General features: G+C 47.9%; 1 protein-coding gene across 3 annotated transcripts in view; it reads left to right on the top strand.

Annotated features, from left to right (window-relative positions):
- ttll7 (tubulin tyrosine ligase-like family, member 7) overlaps positions 1-15,259 on the top strand; it is a 298,339-nt gene that overhangs the window by 199,429 nt on the left and 83,651 nt on the right. For all 3 annotated transcript variants that reach the window (XM_085983505.1, XM_085983503.1, XM_085983502.1), the window contains one exon: positions 13,909-14,192. In XM_085983505.1, coding sequence (XP_085839631.1) covers positions 13,909-14,192 — 284 coding nt within the window. The remainder of the gene's footprint in view (positions 1-13,908; positions 14,193-15,259) is intronic.

Raw genomic sequence — 15,259 nt, 5'->3', positions numbered from 1 at the left:
TTCTATGATTGTATAAGAAAAATATTTATATAAATATGAATTCCAATAAATCTAATAGGGAGCTCAGGAGAAACTTCTTTACCCAGAAAGTGGTTAGAATGTGGAACTCACTACCACAGAGAGTAGTTCAGGCGAATAGCATAGATGCATTTAAGGGGAAGCTAGCTGAACACATGAGGGAGAACAAATAGAAGGATATGCTGATAAGGTGAGATGAAGGTTGGGAGGAGCCTAGCGGGGAGCATTAACACCGGCATAGACCTATTGGGCTGAAGGGAGCAACTTTCAGGGTCCTTTCCACCAGTGATTCATTGGCCAGCAATAATACATTTACAACAAATCTGCTAGTGTAGAGGTATGCAAGCTTTTGTCTTTGTGGGTCACATAGGTGCATACCAGGAAGCCTCGAGGACCAAATAAGAAGTTTAAATCCTTGTTCCCATTAATCCATGTTGTTGAGTTGCTAATACTAACATATCTTGGTGTTTCAATCAGTACTCACCCTTGCTAACAACAGCCTTTTTCAAACCTCCACGGCCACCAAATCCAAACAGAGCAAAACAGTAATTAAGAAATACTGGCCTAGAAATTCAGTTGCGTTTGCGCCCAATTAGGGGCGAAAGAGTGGGTTGCACCGGAAGTTGCGTCGCGCCCGAAATTAGGTGGGCCCTAACATCGGCGTTAGCCGGTAGCGCTGCGCCGGCACCGATGACGTCATCGGTGTGCGCAGTGCCCCGGTACCGCCCGAAACCACGCCGATTCCCATCTTCAGTAGCGGCCGCCTCTTCTGTGGCGGGCGCTAACAACATCGGGAGACCGGGTCCTTACTGCAGCCTTAGCGGCGCAAGTTAAGGTGGAGGTGCGGGGCGGCCGCTTTTTCGGCGGCCGCCTGCCCGCACCTCCTTCCCCGGCCTCCTCCACCCCCCCCCCCCCGCGGCATTGCCAGCTGGTTTCCATGGAGCCCGGCACTTCTCCGTTGTGCCGGGCTCTTTTGCCGGCACTTGCAATCGGGGCTCCGGCCGTTGCAGGCACCTCCCCCTTAAGAGAAGGGGGAGGCCTGCAGTACAGCAGCCTGCCGCACCGCATCGGGTGGCGTAGCAGGACCGGGAGCGCTGAAATTCACTTTCAGCGCCCCAAGCGGGGCGGACACACCCTGTACCAGCGCCCGGTTCCGCTTTGGGGCGCTGAAAGTGAATATGGGGCGGGCACAACTGGCTCCGCGGCGGGCGCAAAATTTTCGGCGCAAACGTGCTGGCGGGGCTATACCCAATTTCTAGGCCACTATCCCTGAGTTGGCCTGGACTTTGAGGACCCGATTGCCAGGGTTTGAGAGCTACATATGGCTCTAAGGCCGCAGGCTCCACACCCCTGCCCCCTGCTCCTCCCAACCTAGTAACAATAAGACATACGCCATTGGATCCGCCCATCTCATAAAAAACATAGAAACATAGAAGATAGGAGCAGGAGTAGGCCATTCGGCCCCTCGAGCCTGCTCCGCCATTCAATGAGATCATGGCTGATCATCCAAATTCAGTACCTTGTCCCTGCTTTCTCCCCATATCTTCCTACATTTACAACAGTGATTACACTCCAAAAGTACTTCATTGGCTCCAAAGCGCTTTGTGGCGTCCTGAGGTCATGAAAGGCGCGATATAAATGCACGTTCTTTATATGACAACATCCATGTATTTGAAGGCTGATTTGTATGTTTTGTGAATCCAGTAGACAAAGGCACCATTTATGGATGTGGAACCAAGCGCAAAGAAAGTCTGCTGCTTTAAGACAGATTAGCGACACCACGGAAACCAATCAATTAGCCTTAGCTTTTATATTAATGGTACACACCATAACAAGAAGAGATCTCGGGACCATTTGGCCTGATCTTCCTCAGTTTAGACCAAAATTGAGATAGGTAATGGGGACAGAGGCACTAAATTTGATTCTTCAACAGCTTAAGCTTGAAGCGTGATGGGAAACTCAACAGTTTAAAGCGATGTCTCCAGATTTATCTCAGACTGATCATGTTACCAAACTCTACCCTGACTTTTAGAGTTGGGGGTAGTGACGATTTGGGATCCTAAATAAATTTAAAAAACTGAATGTTGTGTGCATGTAGACTCAATTTGTGCACTTTGTCATTCACAGGCAGCTTCGTCATGTCTGGGTCCACGCTAAGGGGGATAACGAGAGGTTCTAAGGCTAATTACAGTTAGTAATGGTGACAAGGGGGAAACGCTGTCCCAATTTAAAGTGGGAAGAGAGAAGGCTATGAGAATCAACTGAACCAATAGGAGTGGAATATAGAGTCAGAATCGCATGACATTCCCAGGCATAGAGAAGAAACTTCCATTCAAACCTCTCAGGAGACAGCTTTGTATCCAACAAAAGTCCGATTACAAGATTCTTTATATTTTATGCTGGAGATATTATTTTATATATATATATATCGATAGATAGATAGAAAATAAATATAAGATAATCTATACATGTTTTCCGAAGCCTTTAATAGTATTTGCATTTGTATAGCACCTTCAACATCGGAACATCTCGCAGCGCTCTACACAATGAATTGCTATTTTTTCTCCTGCACTTTTTGTGTCCATTTTGGGTGAGGGGTGTCAGTGCTGGGGAACGGAGTGCTTTCTGTTTCAGGCACCCAAGTGCCAGTATCGAGAGTCCCAGGCCGGGGTATCACACAGTGAGATGCACAGTTAAGTCCCCTCTACTTTGTTCTAAAATTGGTGCGTCAACCCCCAAGCTCAGCAGTGCCACAATTTTTCCCATTCTCTGCGCAAACTAAGCTGCGTCCCAGTTGCCAATTAATGACATATTAGGAACAGTTTTATGATGTAGGCCCATGCTCAGTGGATTGAGAGGACCTGCATTCATTGCACATAGGACCCTTAGAGCCAGCAGACAAAGGGGACTTCCACCCCTTTAGTCTGGCCTGAATTAGAAACAGGGTCAGAGAGGTGAAAGGGCCAGTGTCTGACCCACGGCGCCACCCAATTCACTCAACAGATTACGCTCTGAAGCGCGACGGTGGTTGTTACTGAGGAAAACGCAGCAGCTATTCTGCACCAACAACATCCAGTAAACAGCCGCGACCAGCTCAGCTGTTTTGGTGGAGTTGGTTGAGGGAGGGAATATTGGCAGGAACAAGGAGAACTAACTCCCTGCTGTTTTTTGAAACCACCGTACAGCACAGAAAGAGGCCATTCAGCCCAGCATGCCTGTGCCGGCTTATTGAAAGAGCTGTCCAATTAGTCCCACTCCCCCGCCCTTTCCCCATAGCCCTGCAAATCTTTCCTTTTTAAGTATATATGCCTTTTGAAAGTTACTATTGAATCAATTTATCTACTTGAAGTTAGATTAAAGCAGAGGTCGTTCAGTTGACCAAAGTTTAAGTGGGGAGGTCGATAGGGAATGACTCTTCCCTCAAGAAGAGGACTGCCGAACAAGGGGAAATACTCTTACAACTCGGACCATGCCAATTAACAGTGAACCCAGCAAAAAACATTTTCACCAGACTGATCCCTGGGATGGCGGGAATGGCGTATGAGGAGAGATTGGGTCGATTGGGCTTGTACTCGCTGGAGTTTAGAAGAATGAGAGGGGATCTCATTGAAACTTATAAAATTCTAACAGGACTGGACAGACTAGATGCAGGAAGGATGTTCCCGATGGCCGTGGGAGTCCAGAACCAGGGGTCACAGTCTAAGGATAAGGGGTAAGCCATTTAGGACTGAGATGAGGAGGAACTTCTTCACCCAGAGAGTGGTGAACCTGTGGAATTCTCTACCACAGAAGGCAGTTGAGGCCAATTCATTAAATATATTCAAGAAGGAGTTAGATATATTTCTTAAGGTTAAAGGGATCAAGGGATATGGGGAGAAAGCAGGGACAGGGTACTGAATTTGGATGATCAGCCATGATCTCATTGAATGGCGGAGCAGGCTCGAGGGGCCGAATGGCCTACTCCTGCTCCTATCTTCTATGTTTCTATGAAAGGGTGGTGGCAACGTGCGTTGCATTCCCCAGTAGACCATGGATGCAGAATTAATTGAGGTGCTAAAAGGGAAGAGTCTGTAAAGTGTAGCATTAGGGGCCTTTGACCAGGATTCAGCTGCGTCCCCTGTGGGTGGACTCCCATCTCTGGCCTTCAGTGCTGCTCACAACTCTCGCCTATGGCTCCTAGTAGTCCCTCGGATGACGGCCGCACCCTGAGCAAATGCTCTATGGGGGGGGATGTCCTCGAGTGACACCCCTCGCCCTTTCTAGGGTGCAAAGTCTACTGTTGTGGACCACACAGAAACGCAGGTGCGATGGATCAGCCAGATAAGGACGCTAACAATGACCCACATTGCATGGTGGGCCGGCAGTAAAAACGAGATCCAGAATATTATTGGCTCTTTGGTAGGGTATGTACTCATTAGGGAAATAGGACATGAAGGGACATGTAGGACGTGCAGAGAATTGGTACATAGGGAGAGCTGTTATGTCTCACAACAACAACAACAACTTGGATTTATATAGCACCTTTAATGTAGCAAAGCATCTCAAGGCACTTTATAGGAAAGCATAAAATTACAAAGGGATATCGATAGATTAAGTGAATGGGCAAAACTGTGGCAAATGGATTTCAATGTAAGCAAATGTGAGGTCATCCACTTTGGACCTAAATAGAATAGAACAGGGTAGTTTGTAAATGGTGAATAGCTAAAAAAAAGTGGAGGTCCAAAGAGACTTGGGTGCGGTGGGTGGGCGGGGGGTCCAGGTACATGGATTATTAAAATGTCATGAACAGGTACACAAAATAATCAGAAAGGCTAATGAAATGCTGGCCTTTATATCTAGAGGGCTAGAATACAAGGGGGCAGAAGTTAAGCTACAGCTACACAGAGCCCTGGTTTAGACAACACCTGGAGTACTGTGAGCAGTTCTGGGCACTATCCCACAGGAAGGATATATTGGCCTTGCAGGGAGTGCAGCGTAGGTTTACCAGAATGATAACCTGAATCTCTCCTCGTGTTAAATTATGAGGAGAGATTACACAAACGAGGGTTGTATTCCCTGGAATTTAGAAGGTTAAGGGGTGATCTGATCGAAGTTTTCAAGATATTAAGGGGAACAGATAGGGTAGATAGAGAGAAACTATTTCTGCTGGTTGGGGAGTCTAGGACTAGGGAGCATAGTCTAAAAATTAGAGCCAGACCTTTCAGGAGTGAAATTAGGAAACACTTCTACACACAAAGGGTGGTAGAAGTTTGGAACTCTCTTCCGCAAACGGCAATTGATGCTAGATCAATTGTTAATTTTAAATCTGAGATTGATAGCTTTTTGTTAACCAAAGGTATTAAGGGATATGGGCCAAAGGCGGGTATATGGAGTTAGGTCGCAGATCGGCCACGATCTCATTGAATGGCAGAACAGGCTCGAGGGTTAAATGGCCTACTCCTGTTCCTGTGTTCCTACAGGAACATAATCAGACAATAAATTGACACCGAGCCACATAAGAACATAAGAAATAGGAGTAGGAGCAGACCATTTGTCTCTTTGAGCCAGCTCCGCCATTCAATAAGATTATGGCTGATCTTCTGCCTCATCTCCACTTTCCTGCACTATCCCCATATAGCTTGATTCCTTTAATATTCAAAAATCTATCGATCTCTATCTTGAATATACTCAACGACTGAGCCTCTACAGCCCTCTGGAGTAGAGAATTCCAAAGATTCACCACCCTCTGAGAGAACAAATTTCTCCTCATCTCAGTCCTGAATGGCCGTCCCCTTATTCTGAGACTGTGACCCCTGGTTCTAGACTCCAGGAGAAATATCCTCCCTGCATCTACACTGTCAAGCCCTGTAAGAAATTTGTAAGTTTCAATGAGATCACCTCTCATTCTTCTAAACTCTAGGGAATATAGGCCTAGTCTACTCAATCTCTCCTCATAGGACAATCCCCCCATCCCAGGGACCAGTCTGGTGAACCTTTGTTGCACTCCCTCTATGGCAAGTATATCCTTCCTTAGGTAAGGAGACCAAAACTGTACACAATACTCCAGGTGTGGTCTCACCAGGGCCCTATATAATTGCAGTAAGACATCTTTACTCTTATACTCAAATCCTCTTGTAATAAAGGCCAACAACATTTGCTTTCCTAATTGCTTGCTGTACCTGCATGTTAACTTTCAGTGATTCGTGTTCAAGAACTATTCATTGATGTAGATTGTGAATAGCTGAGGCCCAAGCACTGATCCTTGGGGTATCCCACCAGTTACAACCTGCCAACCCAAAAATGACCCGTTTATTCCTACTCTCTGGTTTCTGTCCATTAACCAATCCTCAATCCATGCTGGTATATTACCCCCAATCCCATAAGCCCTAATTTTGTTTAATAACCTCTTGTGTGGCACCTTATCGAATGCCTTCTGTAAATCCAAATACACCGCATCCACTGATTCCCCCTTATCTATTCTGCTAGTTACAATCTCAAAAAACTCTAATGGACTTGTCAAACACTATTTCCCTTTCATAAATCCATGTTGACTCTGCCCAATCCTATTATTATTTTCTAAGTTTCCTGTTACCACGTCCTTAATAATAGATTCTAGCATTTTCCCTACTACTGATGTCAGGCTAACTGGTCTGTAGTTCCCCGTTTTCTCTCTCCCTCCTTTCTTAAATAGTGGGGTTACATTTGCTACCTTCCAATCCACGGGAACCGTTCTAAAATCTAGGAATTTTGGAAAATGACAACCAATGCATCCATTATCTCTATAGCCACCTCTTTCAAAACCCTAGGATGTAGGCCATCAGGTCCAGGGGATTTATTGGCTTTCAGACACATTAATTTCTCCAGTACTCCTTTTTCACTAATACTAATTTCTTTCAGTTCCTCATTCTCGCTAGATCCTTGATTCTGCATTATTTCCGGGAAGTTTCTTGCATCTTCTTCTGTGAAGACAGACACAAAGTATTTGTTTAATTTCTCTGCCATTTCCTTATTCCCCATTATAATTTCTCCTGTCTCAGCCTGTAAGGGACCTACATTTACTTTCGCTAATCTTTTCCTTTTTACATACCTATAGGAGCTTTTACAGTCTGTTTTTATGTCTCTTGGTAGTTTACTCTCATTCTATTTTCCTTCTCTTTATCAATTTCTTGGTCCTCCTTTGCTGAATTCTAAAATCCTCCCAATCCTCAGGCTTACTGCTCTTTTTGGCAGCATTATAAGCCTCTTCCTTTGAACCAATACTATCTTTAGCTTCTCTTGTTAGCCACGGTTGGACCACTTTTCCTGTGGGGTTTTTGTGCCTTAAAGGAATGTATATTTGTTGTAAATTATGTATTAATTCTTTAAATGCTAGCCATTGCTTATCCACTGTCATACCTTTTAATGTAGTTCCCCAATCTACCTTAGCCAACTCGCCCCTCATACCTAAGTAGTTTGCTTTGTTTAGATTTAAGACCCTAGTTTCGGATTGAACTAAGTCACTTTCAAACTCAATATAAAATTCTACATATTATGGTCACTCTTCCCTAAAGGTCCCTTTACTACAAGGTTATTAATTAACCTTTTCTCGTTGCACAATACTAGATCTAAATTAGCCTGTTCCCTAGTTGGTTCCTCAACATACTGATCTAGAAAACTACCTTGCATACATTTCATGAATTCGCCCTCTGCACTATTACTGCAAATTTGGTTTGCCCAGTCTACATGTAGATTAAAGGAGATATTAGGACTGGTGACCAAAAGCTTGGTGAAGAGGTAGGTTTTAAGGAGCATCTTAAAACATGTGAGAGAGGCGTCGAGGTTTAGGGAAGAAATTCCAGAGCTTAGAACCTAAGCAACTGAAAGCACGGCTGCCAACGGTGGGGTGATGGAAATCATGGATACGCGAGAGGCCAGAATTGGAGAAGCGCAGATATCTCAGAGGGTTGTAAGACTGGAGGAGGTTACAGAGATAGGGAGGGGCGAGGCCAGGGAGGGATTTGAATACGAGGATGAGAATTTTAAAATCAAGATATTGCCGGACTGGGAGCCAATGCAGGTCAACGAGCACAGGGGTGATGGGCAAAGCAAGCTTAATAGGCCTACTACAGGAAACTTTCTGATATCCGGCATTGACGGGACCGAGCTGGTGCCGTACCATCAAAAGTGCCGGACATACCAGCGTTAATGTTGAAACATACGGAACTGAAAAGCTCCGTGTGAATCAACAAACCCTGTTGCTTAGCAACAGCTTCAAAACAGTCAGCTGCAGCTGCAAGCGTCTCTAGCTGAAGCTGTTGCTGTAGCTACAGACCTTGCAGTGCCTGACTGGGGGAAAAAAAAGCAACGAGAACTAAAAAAACTTATAGAAAACGGCTCCTGATTTTTGCCGTTAGATCGAGTATTCCGGACATATAACCTCCGGATAAACCAAAGTTTCCTGTACTGTCCCAATGTCTGATGAAGTACGATGTCATATCTTAGAAACAAAGTACAATTATCTGGTAGTTATTCTTATTGTTTAGATGTAACTAAAGTGGTCTGGCCCCCATGTGGACCAGGTTACTTCCCGCACTGCATTTCGTGACATTGATTGTCCATGAGATTGTCACAGAGGTGAAGGCATTTTGCATGTCCGTCTCTGCATCTCCAAAAGTCCAAAAGCAGAAGTGAGCTCCAGTCAGCTGTGTCTCAGTTGGTAGCACTCTCGCCTCTGAGTCAGAAGGTTGTGGGTTCAAGTTCCACTCCAGGAATTTGACCACAAAATATGGGGCGACACTCCAGTGCAGTACTGAGGGAGTGCCGCACCGTCGGAGGTGCTGTGTTTCGAATGAGACAATAAACCGAGGCCCCGTCTGCCCTCTCAGATGGACGTAAAAGATCTCATGGCACTATTTTGAAGAAGAGCGGGGGAGTTGTCCATGGTGTCCTGGCCAATATTTATCCTCAACCAACATCACTAAAACAGATTATCTGCTCATTACCTCATTGCTGTTTGTGGGAGCTTGCTGTGCACAAATTGGCTGCCGCGTTCCCTACATTACAAACAGTGACTGCACTTCAAAAGCACTTGATTGGCTGTAAAGCGCTTTGGGGCATCCTGAGTTTGTGAAAGGCGCTATAGAAATGCAAGTCTTTTGTTCTTTCCTACATTTTCAGCCAATCAGCTGGAGACAATACGATGTGAGGTGGGGGGTGGGAGGTGACCGGGGTCTGGGGGTTGGAGGGGGGGGGCAGGCGGAGGGGGTGGGAGGAGGTGGGGAACGGGTGGTGGATAGCAGCGGGGGCGGGGGGGACGGTGAATCTCCACTGGGGGTTTTCTCCTCTGCTCGTCAGCTGTCAACTTTGGCAGAGGGGCCGAGGAATCCCCGGGGGAAACTGAGCGTAAATGCTGTTCCTCCGAGGTTTCCGTGGATCTGATGCCAAAGTGACGAGTGGGGAAACCCCCTCCAGCAGAAATTCAGCCACTCGTGGAAGCAACACCTTTTAGAATATATTTACAATTTGAATAGAAATAGCGATGGGCGGAATCTTCCCACTCTGTTTACAAGGTTGCTAACACAGAGAGCAGCAGAAAGTTCCAACCACTGGGGTTAACATAGAAACATAGAAGATAGGAGCAGGAGTAGGCAATTCGGCCCCTCGAGCCTGCTCCGCCATTCAATGAGATCATGGCTGGTCATCCAAACTCAGTACCCTGTCCCTGCTTTCTCCCCATATCCCTTGATCCCTTTAGCCTTAAGAAATATATCCAACTCCTTCTTGAATATATTTAATGAATTGGCCTCCACTGCCTTCTGTGGTAGAGAATTCCACAGGTTCACCACTCTCTGGGTGAAGAAATTCCTCCTCATCTCTGTCCTAAATGGCTTACCCCTTATCCTTAGACTGTGACCCCTGGTTCTGGACTCCCCCGCCATCGGGAACATCCTTCCTGCATCTAGTCTGTCCAGTCCTGTCAGAATTTTATAAGTTTCAATGAGATAAATACTGCATTGGGGTGTCAGCCTGTGGAGTGGGACTTGAACCCACAACCTTTTGACTCAGAGGCGAGGGTGCTGTCAGCTGACACTGTAACTGACATAAACTTTAAAAATGAATGAAGTGCTGTGAATTTGTAGATTGTGGTTATCTGATTACTGATGCTGAAATTTCCTAGTATTTTCAAAAAAAAAGTATATTCATTCCTGGGATGTGGGTGCCACTGGCCAGGCCAGCATTTATTGCCCATCCCTAATTGCCCTTGAGAAGGTGGTGGTGAGCCTCCTTCTTGAACCGCTGCAGTCCGTGTGGTGAAGGTGCTCCCACAGTGCGGTTAGGGAGGGAGGTCTGGGATTTTGAGCTGGCGACAATGAAGGAAGGTTGATATATGTCCAAGTCAGGATGGTGTGTGACTTGCAGGGGAACCTGGAGGTGGCGGTGTTCCCATGCGCCTGCTGCCCCTGTCCTTCTAGGTGGTAGAGGTCGCGGGTTTGGGAGGTGCCATCTCAGGTTGTCTTAAATTAGATTTGTGTTCCAGCTACAAGACTGTGCCTCAGCTTCACCTTACTTCAAAAAAAAAAGATATCCCCACCTTTTCAAAGACGTCATTGCTCAGATGCTGGGGTGATGTAGGGTGTTCGAGCACCAGCCAGACTCAATGCAGAGCAGAGCTTGGGGGCAGTCACCACTTCACTGAATTCCCAGTACAGGTCAAAGCAGTGAGGCTGCAGCAGAAACCGAGGGGTAGATTGGTGACTCTTAGCTGGCCGACCAGTGGAATGCAGTCGCACCCTTCCCCCCCCGCCCCTCCCCTGCCACACCCCCCCACCAACGCCTACCATCTCCCTGCCCCCTCCCCCTTGCCTCCTCCATCTCCCCCTCCCCACCCCCTCCTTCTCCCCCTCCCCAATCCCCATTGACCCCCTCCCCGCTCCATCCCTCTCTCCCCTGCCCCAACCCCACCCCCCACCAACCTACGCCCCCTCCCCTCCCTCTCCCCCCCACCCCCTCCCTCTCCCTGCCAGCTCTCCCAACTCCCTCCCTCTTCCCCTCCCCCACCCCAACCCCACCCCCCCACCAACACCCACCATCTCCCTGCCCCCTCCCCCTCCCCTCCCTATTGCCTCCTCCATCTCCCCCTCCCCACCCCCTCCCTCTCCCCCTCACCAATCCCCTCCCCACCCCATCCCTCTCTCCCCCGCCCCTCCCAACCTACGCCCACTCCCCTCCCTCTCCCCTTCCCAACCCCCTCCCTCTCCCCCTCCCCACCCCCCATCCCCCTCCCTCTTCCCCCCCACGCCTCCCTCTCCCTGCCACCTCCTTAACCCCCACCAACCCCCTCCCCGCCCCATCCCTCTCTTCCCCGCCCCGACCCCACCCCCTACCAACCAATGCCCCCTCTCCTGCACCCTCCCCCACCCCCTCCCCCGCTCTTCTTCAAATGCCATGAGATCTTTTACATCCACCTGAGAGGGCAGACGGGGCCTCGGTTTAACACCTCCCCCGAAAGATGGCACCTCTGACAGTGCAGCACCCCTTCAGTACTGCACTGGAGTCTCAGCCTAGATTTTTGCGCTCAAATCTCTTGAGTGGGACTTGAACCCACGACCTTCTGACTCAGAGCCGAGAGTGCCAAAAACTCTGGGTGCATCGGTCGCCCAGCAGTAGGCCTGGGTGGGAGGATTGCTGCGGCCACAGTGACGGGGGTCGGAGGGGTGGAAACAAGGTGATAAGCCTGTTCCCCATATTTCCGCCCCGCAGAATTCGCCATCAAAATCCAGCCCCATCTGGATGGGGAGGCTGCAGTAGGTACTCATGTAACGCCTTACAGGTTACAAGCAGCAGTGGTGGAAACAAAGGGCGCCAACTCTCTTAAGAAAACCAACTGAAAAGGTTTGGTTCCTGCGCAGAGGGAACGGTTTCATCCGAGCAACTTACCAATAGATTAGGCGTCTTCGCCGACCTCATTTGTCAAGCTCTAATGAGTGTTCCAGCAGATCTCTCACTCTTGAGTGAGCGAGCAATCCAGAGTGCAGTCCTTGAGTTGGCAAAGCATACATAGAAACATAGAAGATAGGCCATTCAACCCCTTGAGCCTGCTCTGCCATTTAATGAGATCATGGCTGATCATTCAAATTCAGTACCCTGTCCCTGCTTTCTCCCCATATCCCTTGATCCCTTTAGCCTTAAGAAATATATCTAACTCCTTCTTGAATATATTTAATGAATTGGCCTCAACTGCCTTTTGTGGTAGAGAATTCCACAGGTCCACCACTCTCTGGGTAAAGAAATTCCTCCTCATCTCTGTCCTAAATGGCTTACCCCTTATCTTTAGACTGTGACTCCTGGTTCTGGACTTCCCCACCATTAGGAACATCCTTCCTACATCTAGTCTGTCTAGTCCTGTCAGAATTTTATAAGTTTCAATGAGATCCCCTCTCATTCTTCTAAACTCTAGCGAATATAAGCCCAATCGACCCAATCTCTCCTCATACGTCATTCCTGCCATCCCAGGTAACAGTCTGGTGATGGCAAGAACATCCTTCCTCAGATAAGGCAACCAAAACTGCACACAATACTCAAGATGTGGTCTCACCAAGGCCCTGTACAACTGCAGCAAGACATCCTTGCTCCTGTACTCGAATCCTCTCGCTATGAAGGCCAACATACCAGTTGCCTTCTTAACCGCCTGCTGCACCTGCACCTTCAGCGACTGGTGCACAAGGACACCCAGGTCGCGTTGCACTTCCCCTTCTCCCAATCTATTGCCGTTCAGATAATAATCTGCCTTCCTGTTTTTGCCACCAAAATGGATAACCTCGCATTTATATTGCATCTGCCATGCATCTGTCCAATCACCCAACCTGTCCAAATCATGTTGGAGTTTCTCGGCATCCTCCTCACAGCACACATGCCCACCCAGCTTTGTGTCGTCTGCAAACTTGGAGATATTACATCTAGTTCCCTCGTCTAGATCATTAATGTATATTGTGAATAACTGGGGTCCTAGCACCGATCCCTGTGGTACCCCACCAGTCACTGCCTGCCACTCGGAAAAAGACCCATTTATTCCAACTCTTTCCTTCCTGTCTGCCAATATGGGATGAATTTCATGAACAGTTGCAGAGACCATTAGGCAAAGTAGAATACCTCAGCGGACAATGAGCATCGAAATTTATTTTGCTGTAACTCGCACCTTGAGGGGAGTTTTAACTCTCCCACCCACCCAGTGGAAACGAGGCGGGCTGTTAAAAGGGAGTGGGTGAAACCGTCCCCATTTTAAAATGGTTGATTTTTCAGGCGTATGAGGCTCCTGCCTGAGTCGGGGTCCTATTACGTCAGCGGTCGCCACGGCAGCTACTACCAGGTCTGAATACCAAAGAGGCCTTTCCAGGTAAGTTTACAAATTTCTTTTGTGGGGCCAAGTGGAGCAGGAGTGCTCCTCCAGGCCCCGCTAGGAAAAATGTAGGCCTCTCCTACCCCGCACTCCCACCCCCTTCTTCGCAAACAGCTGAGCGCCCGGGAACCGCTGTCCCCGCGCTTACCTCGGCCCCGGAGGTTAGGCCTCTGGGCCGCCCACCTTTCCGTAACTTCCCTTCCGTTTTGGGGCGGGATGTCAGGCAGCGGCGTGGTCAAATGTGCTCAACGGCTGTTAAAATTGGGCTAATGGGCAGAGCAGGTTCGATGGGCTTACTGCTGGCCCAATGCCTGAAAGCTAGGCCGCTTTCCTGGCCGGGAGTTGAAATGCTCACCCTTGAGTGTGATGGGGAAAAGTTTGAAAAAGACCATGGCTCATGCTTCCAACCAACGAAAGCCATGGAAGTAAGTGAGGCAGGAAGGATACAACGCAACAATATAAGTCAAGAGAAAATTGCTAACAGAAACTGTCAAGTGCTATTTTACACTTCATTTACTATTAACATCTGTTTTCAGGTAGGATACAATGGAAGCCTCCAGCCACAAGCACAAAACCACTCCCTTCAGTATTACCAACTACATCTGTGCCAATCAGACGCTCTATCTCCTGCCCTCGCTCAATCGCTGCCTCGGCAACACAGTCGCACTCACACACACCAGAGCCCCGGTCCGCTTCTGCCAAACCTACCGTGCCCTCGTCCAGACCTCCTTCTGGTACACGGTCGCAATCTCTGAATCGTAATATGACCATCCAGCAGATGCCACACAGTACCAGCCTGGGCACCATCCATTCGGCACTGGTAAGCACCAACACTGTCACTAAAATGTTGAATTAGTCACCATACTGACGACCTGCTCTTCATTTTCTGTTGTGTCTTGTCGGGCTGACCCCAAATTCTTTTTATACGTAGACTGTGAAATGGTTAATTTATGCAGGGCGAAATACTCACTGGAGAGAGGTAAGGTCAGCATGTTGTGTCATAAAACGGCATGTAATGCCCGTAAGTTACCGCTACGGATTTTACATGGCAAGTCCTCGATTTTAAAATTCTCATCCTTGTTTTCAAATCCCTCCATGGCCTCGCCCCTTCCTATCTCTGTAACCCCCTCCGGTCCTACAACCCCCCGAGATATCTGCGCTCCTCCAATTCTGGCCTCTTGTGCACCCCCGATTTTAATCGGCGGCCGTGCCTTCAGCTGCCTGGGCCCTAAGCTCTGGAATTTCCTCCGTAAGCCTCTCTACCTCTCTCTCCTCCTTTAAGACGCTCCTTAAAACCTCTTTGACAGAGCTTTTGGTCACATGTCCTAATATCTCCTTATGTGGCTCGGTGTCAGATATTGTTTGATAATCGCTCCTGTGCAGCGCCTTGGGACGTTTTACTATGTTGAAGGTGCTATATAAATGCAAGTTGTTGTTGTTCTTCTCATTAAAAAAAATTCGCAAAATCATTCATCTATCTATTTCAAAAGGGAATAGGATATATACTTGAAAAGGAAAAAATTGCAGAGCTATGGGGAAAGAGCAGGGGGAGTGGGACTCATTGTAAGTGAAGTGATGCACTTTGGGAGGAACAACATTTGGGAGAGGCAGTGTAATCTAAATGATTCTATTTTGAGGGGGGTGCAAGAGCAGAGGGACCTGGGGGTGCATATCCACAATTCTTTGAAGGTGGCAGGGCAAGTTGATAAGGTGGTTAAGAAAGCTTTTGTGATGCTTGGCTTTGTAAATATAGAATACAGAAACAAGGAAGTCAGGCTAAACTTTTACAAATCACTGGTTAGGCCTCAGCTGGAGTGTGGTGTACAGTTCTGGGCACCACACTTTAGGAAGGATGTCAAGGCCTTGTAGAGGGTGCAGAGGTTGTTT

The sequence above is a fragment of the Somniosus microcephalus genome, chromosome 3, assembly GCF_052327205.1.
Source record: "Somniosus microcephalus isolate GS21.2 chromosome 3, FLI_Smic_1.0, whole genome shotgun sequence".
NCBI lineage: Eukaryota > Metazoa > Chordata > Chondrichthyes > Squaliformes > Somniosidae > Somniosus > Somniosus microcephalus.
Note: the sequence above shows the minus strand (reverse complement) of the source record. Positions and strands in the feature narration are given on the sequence as shown.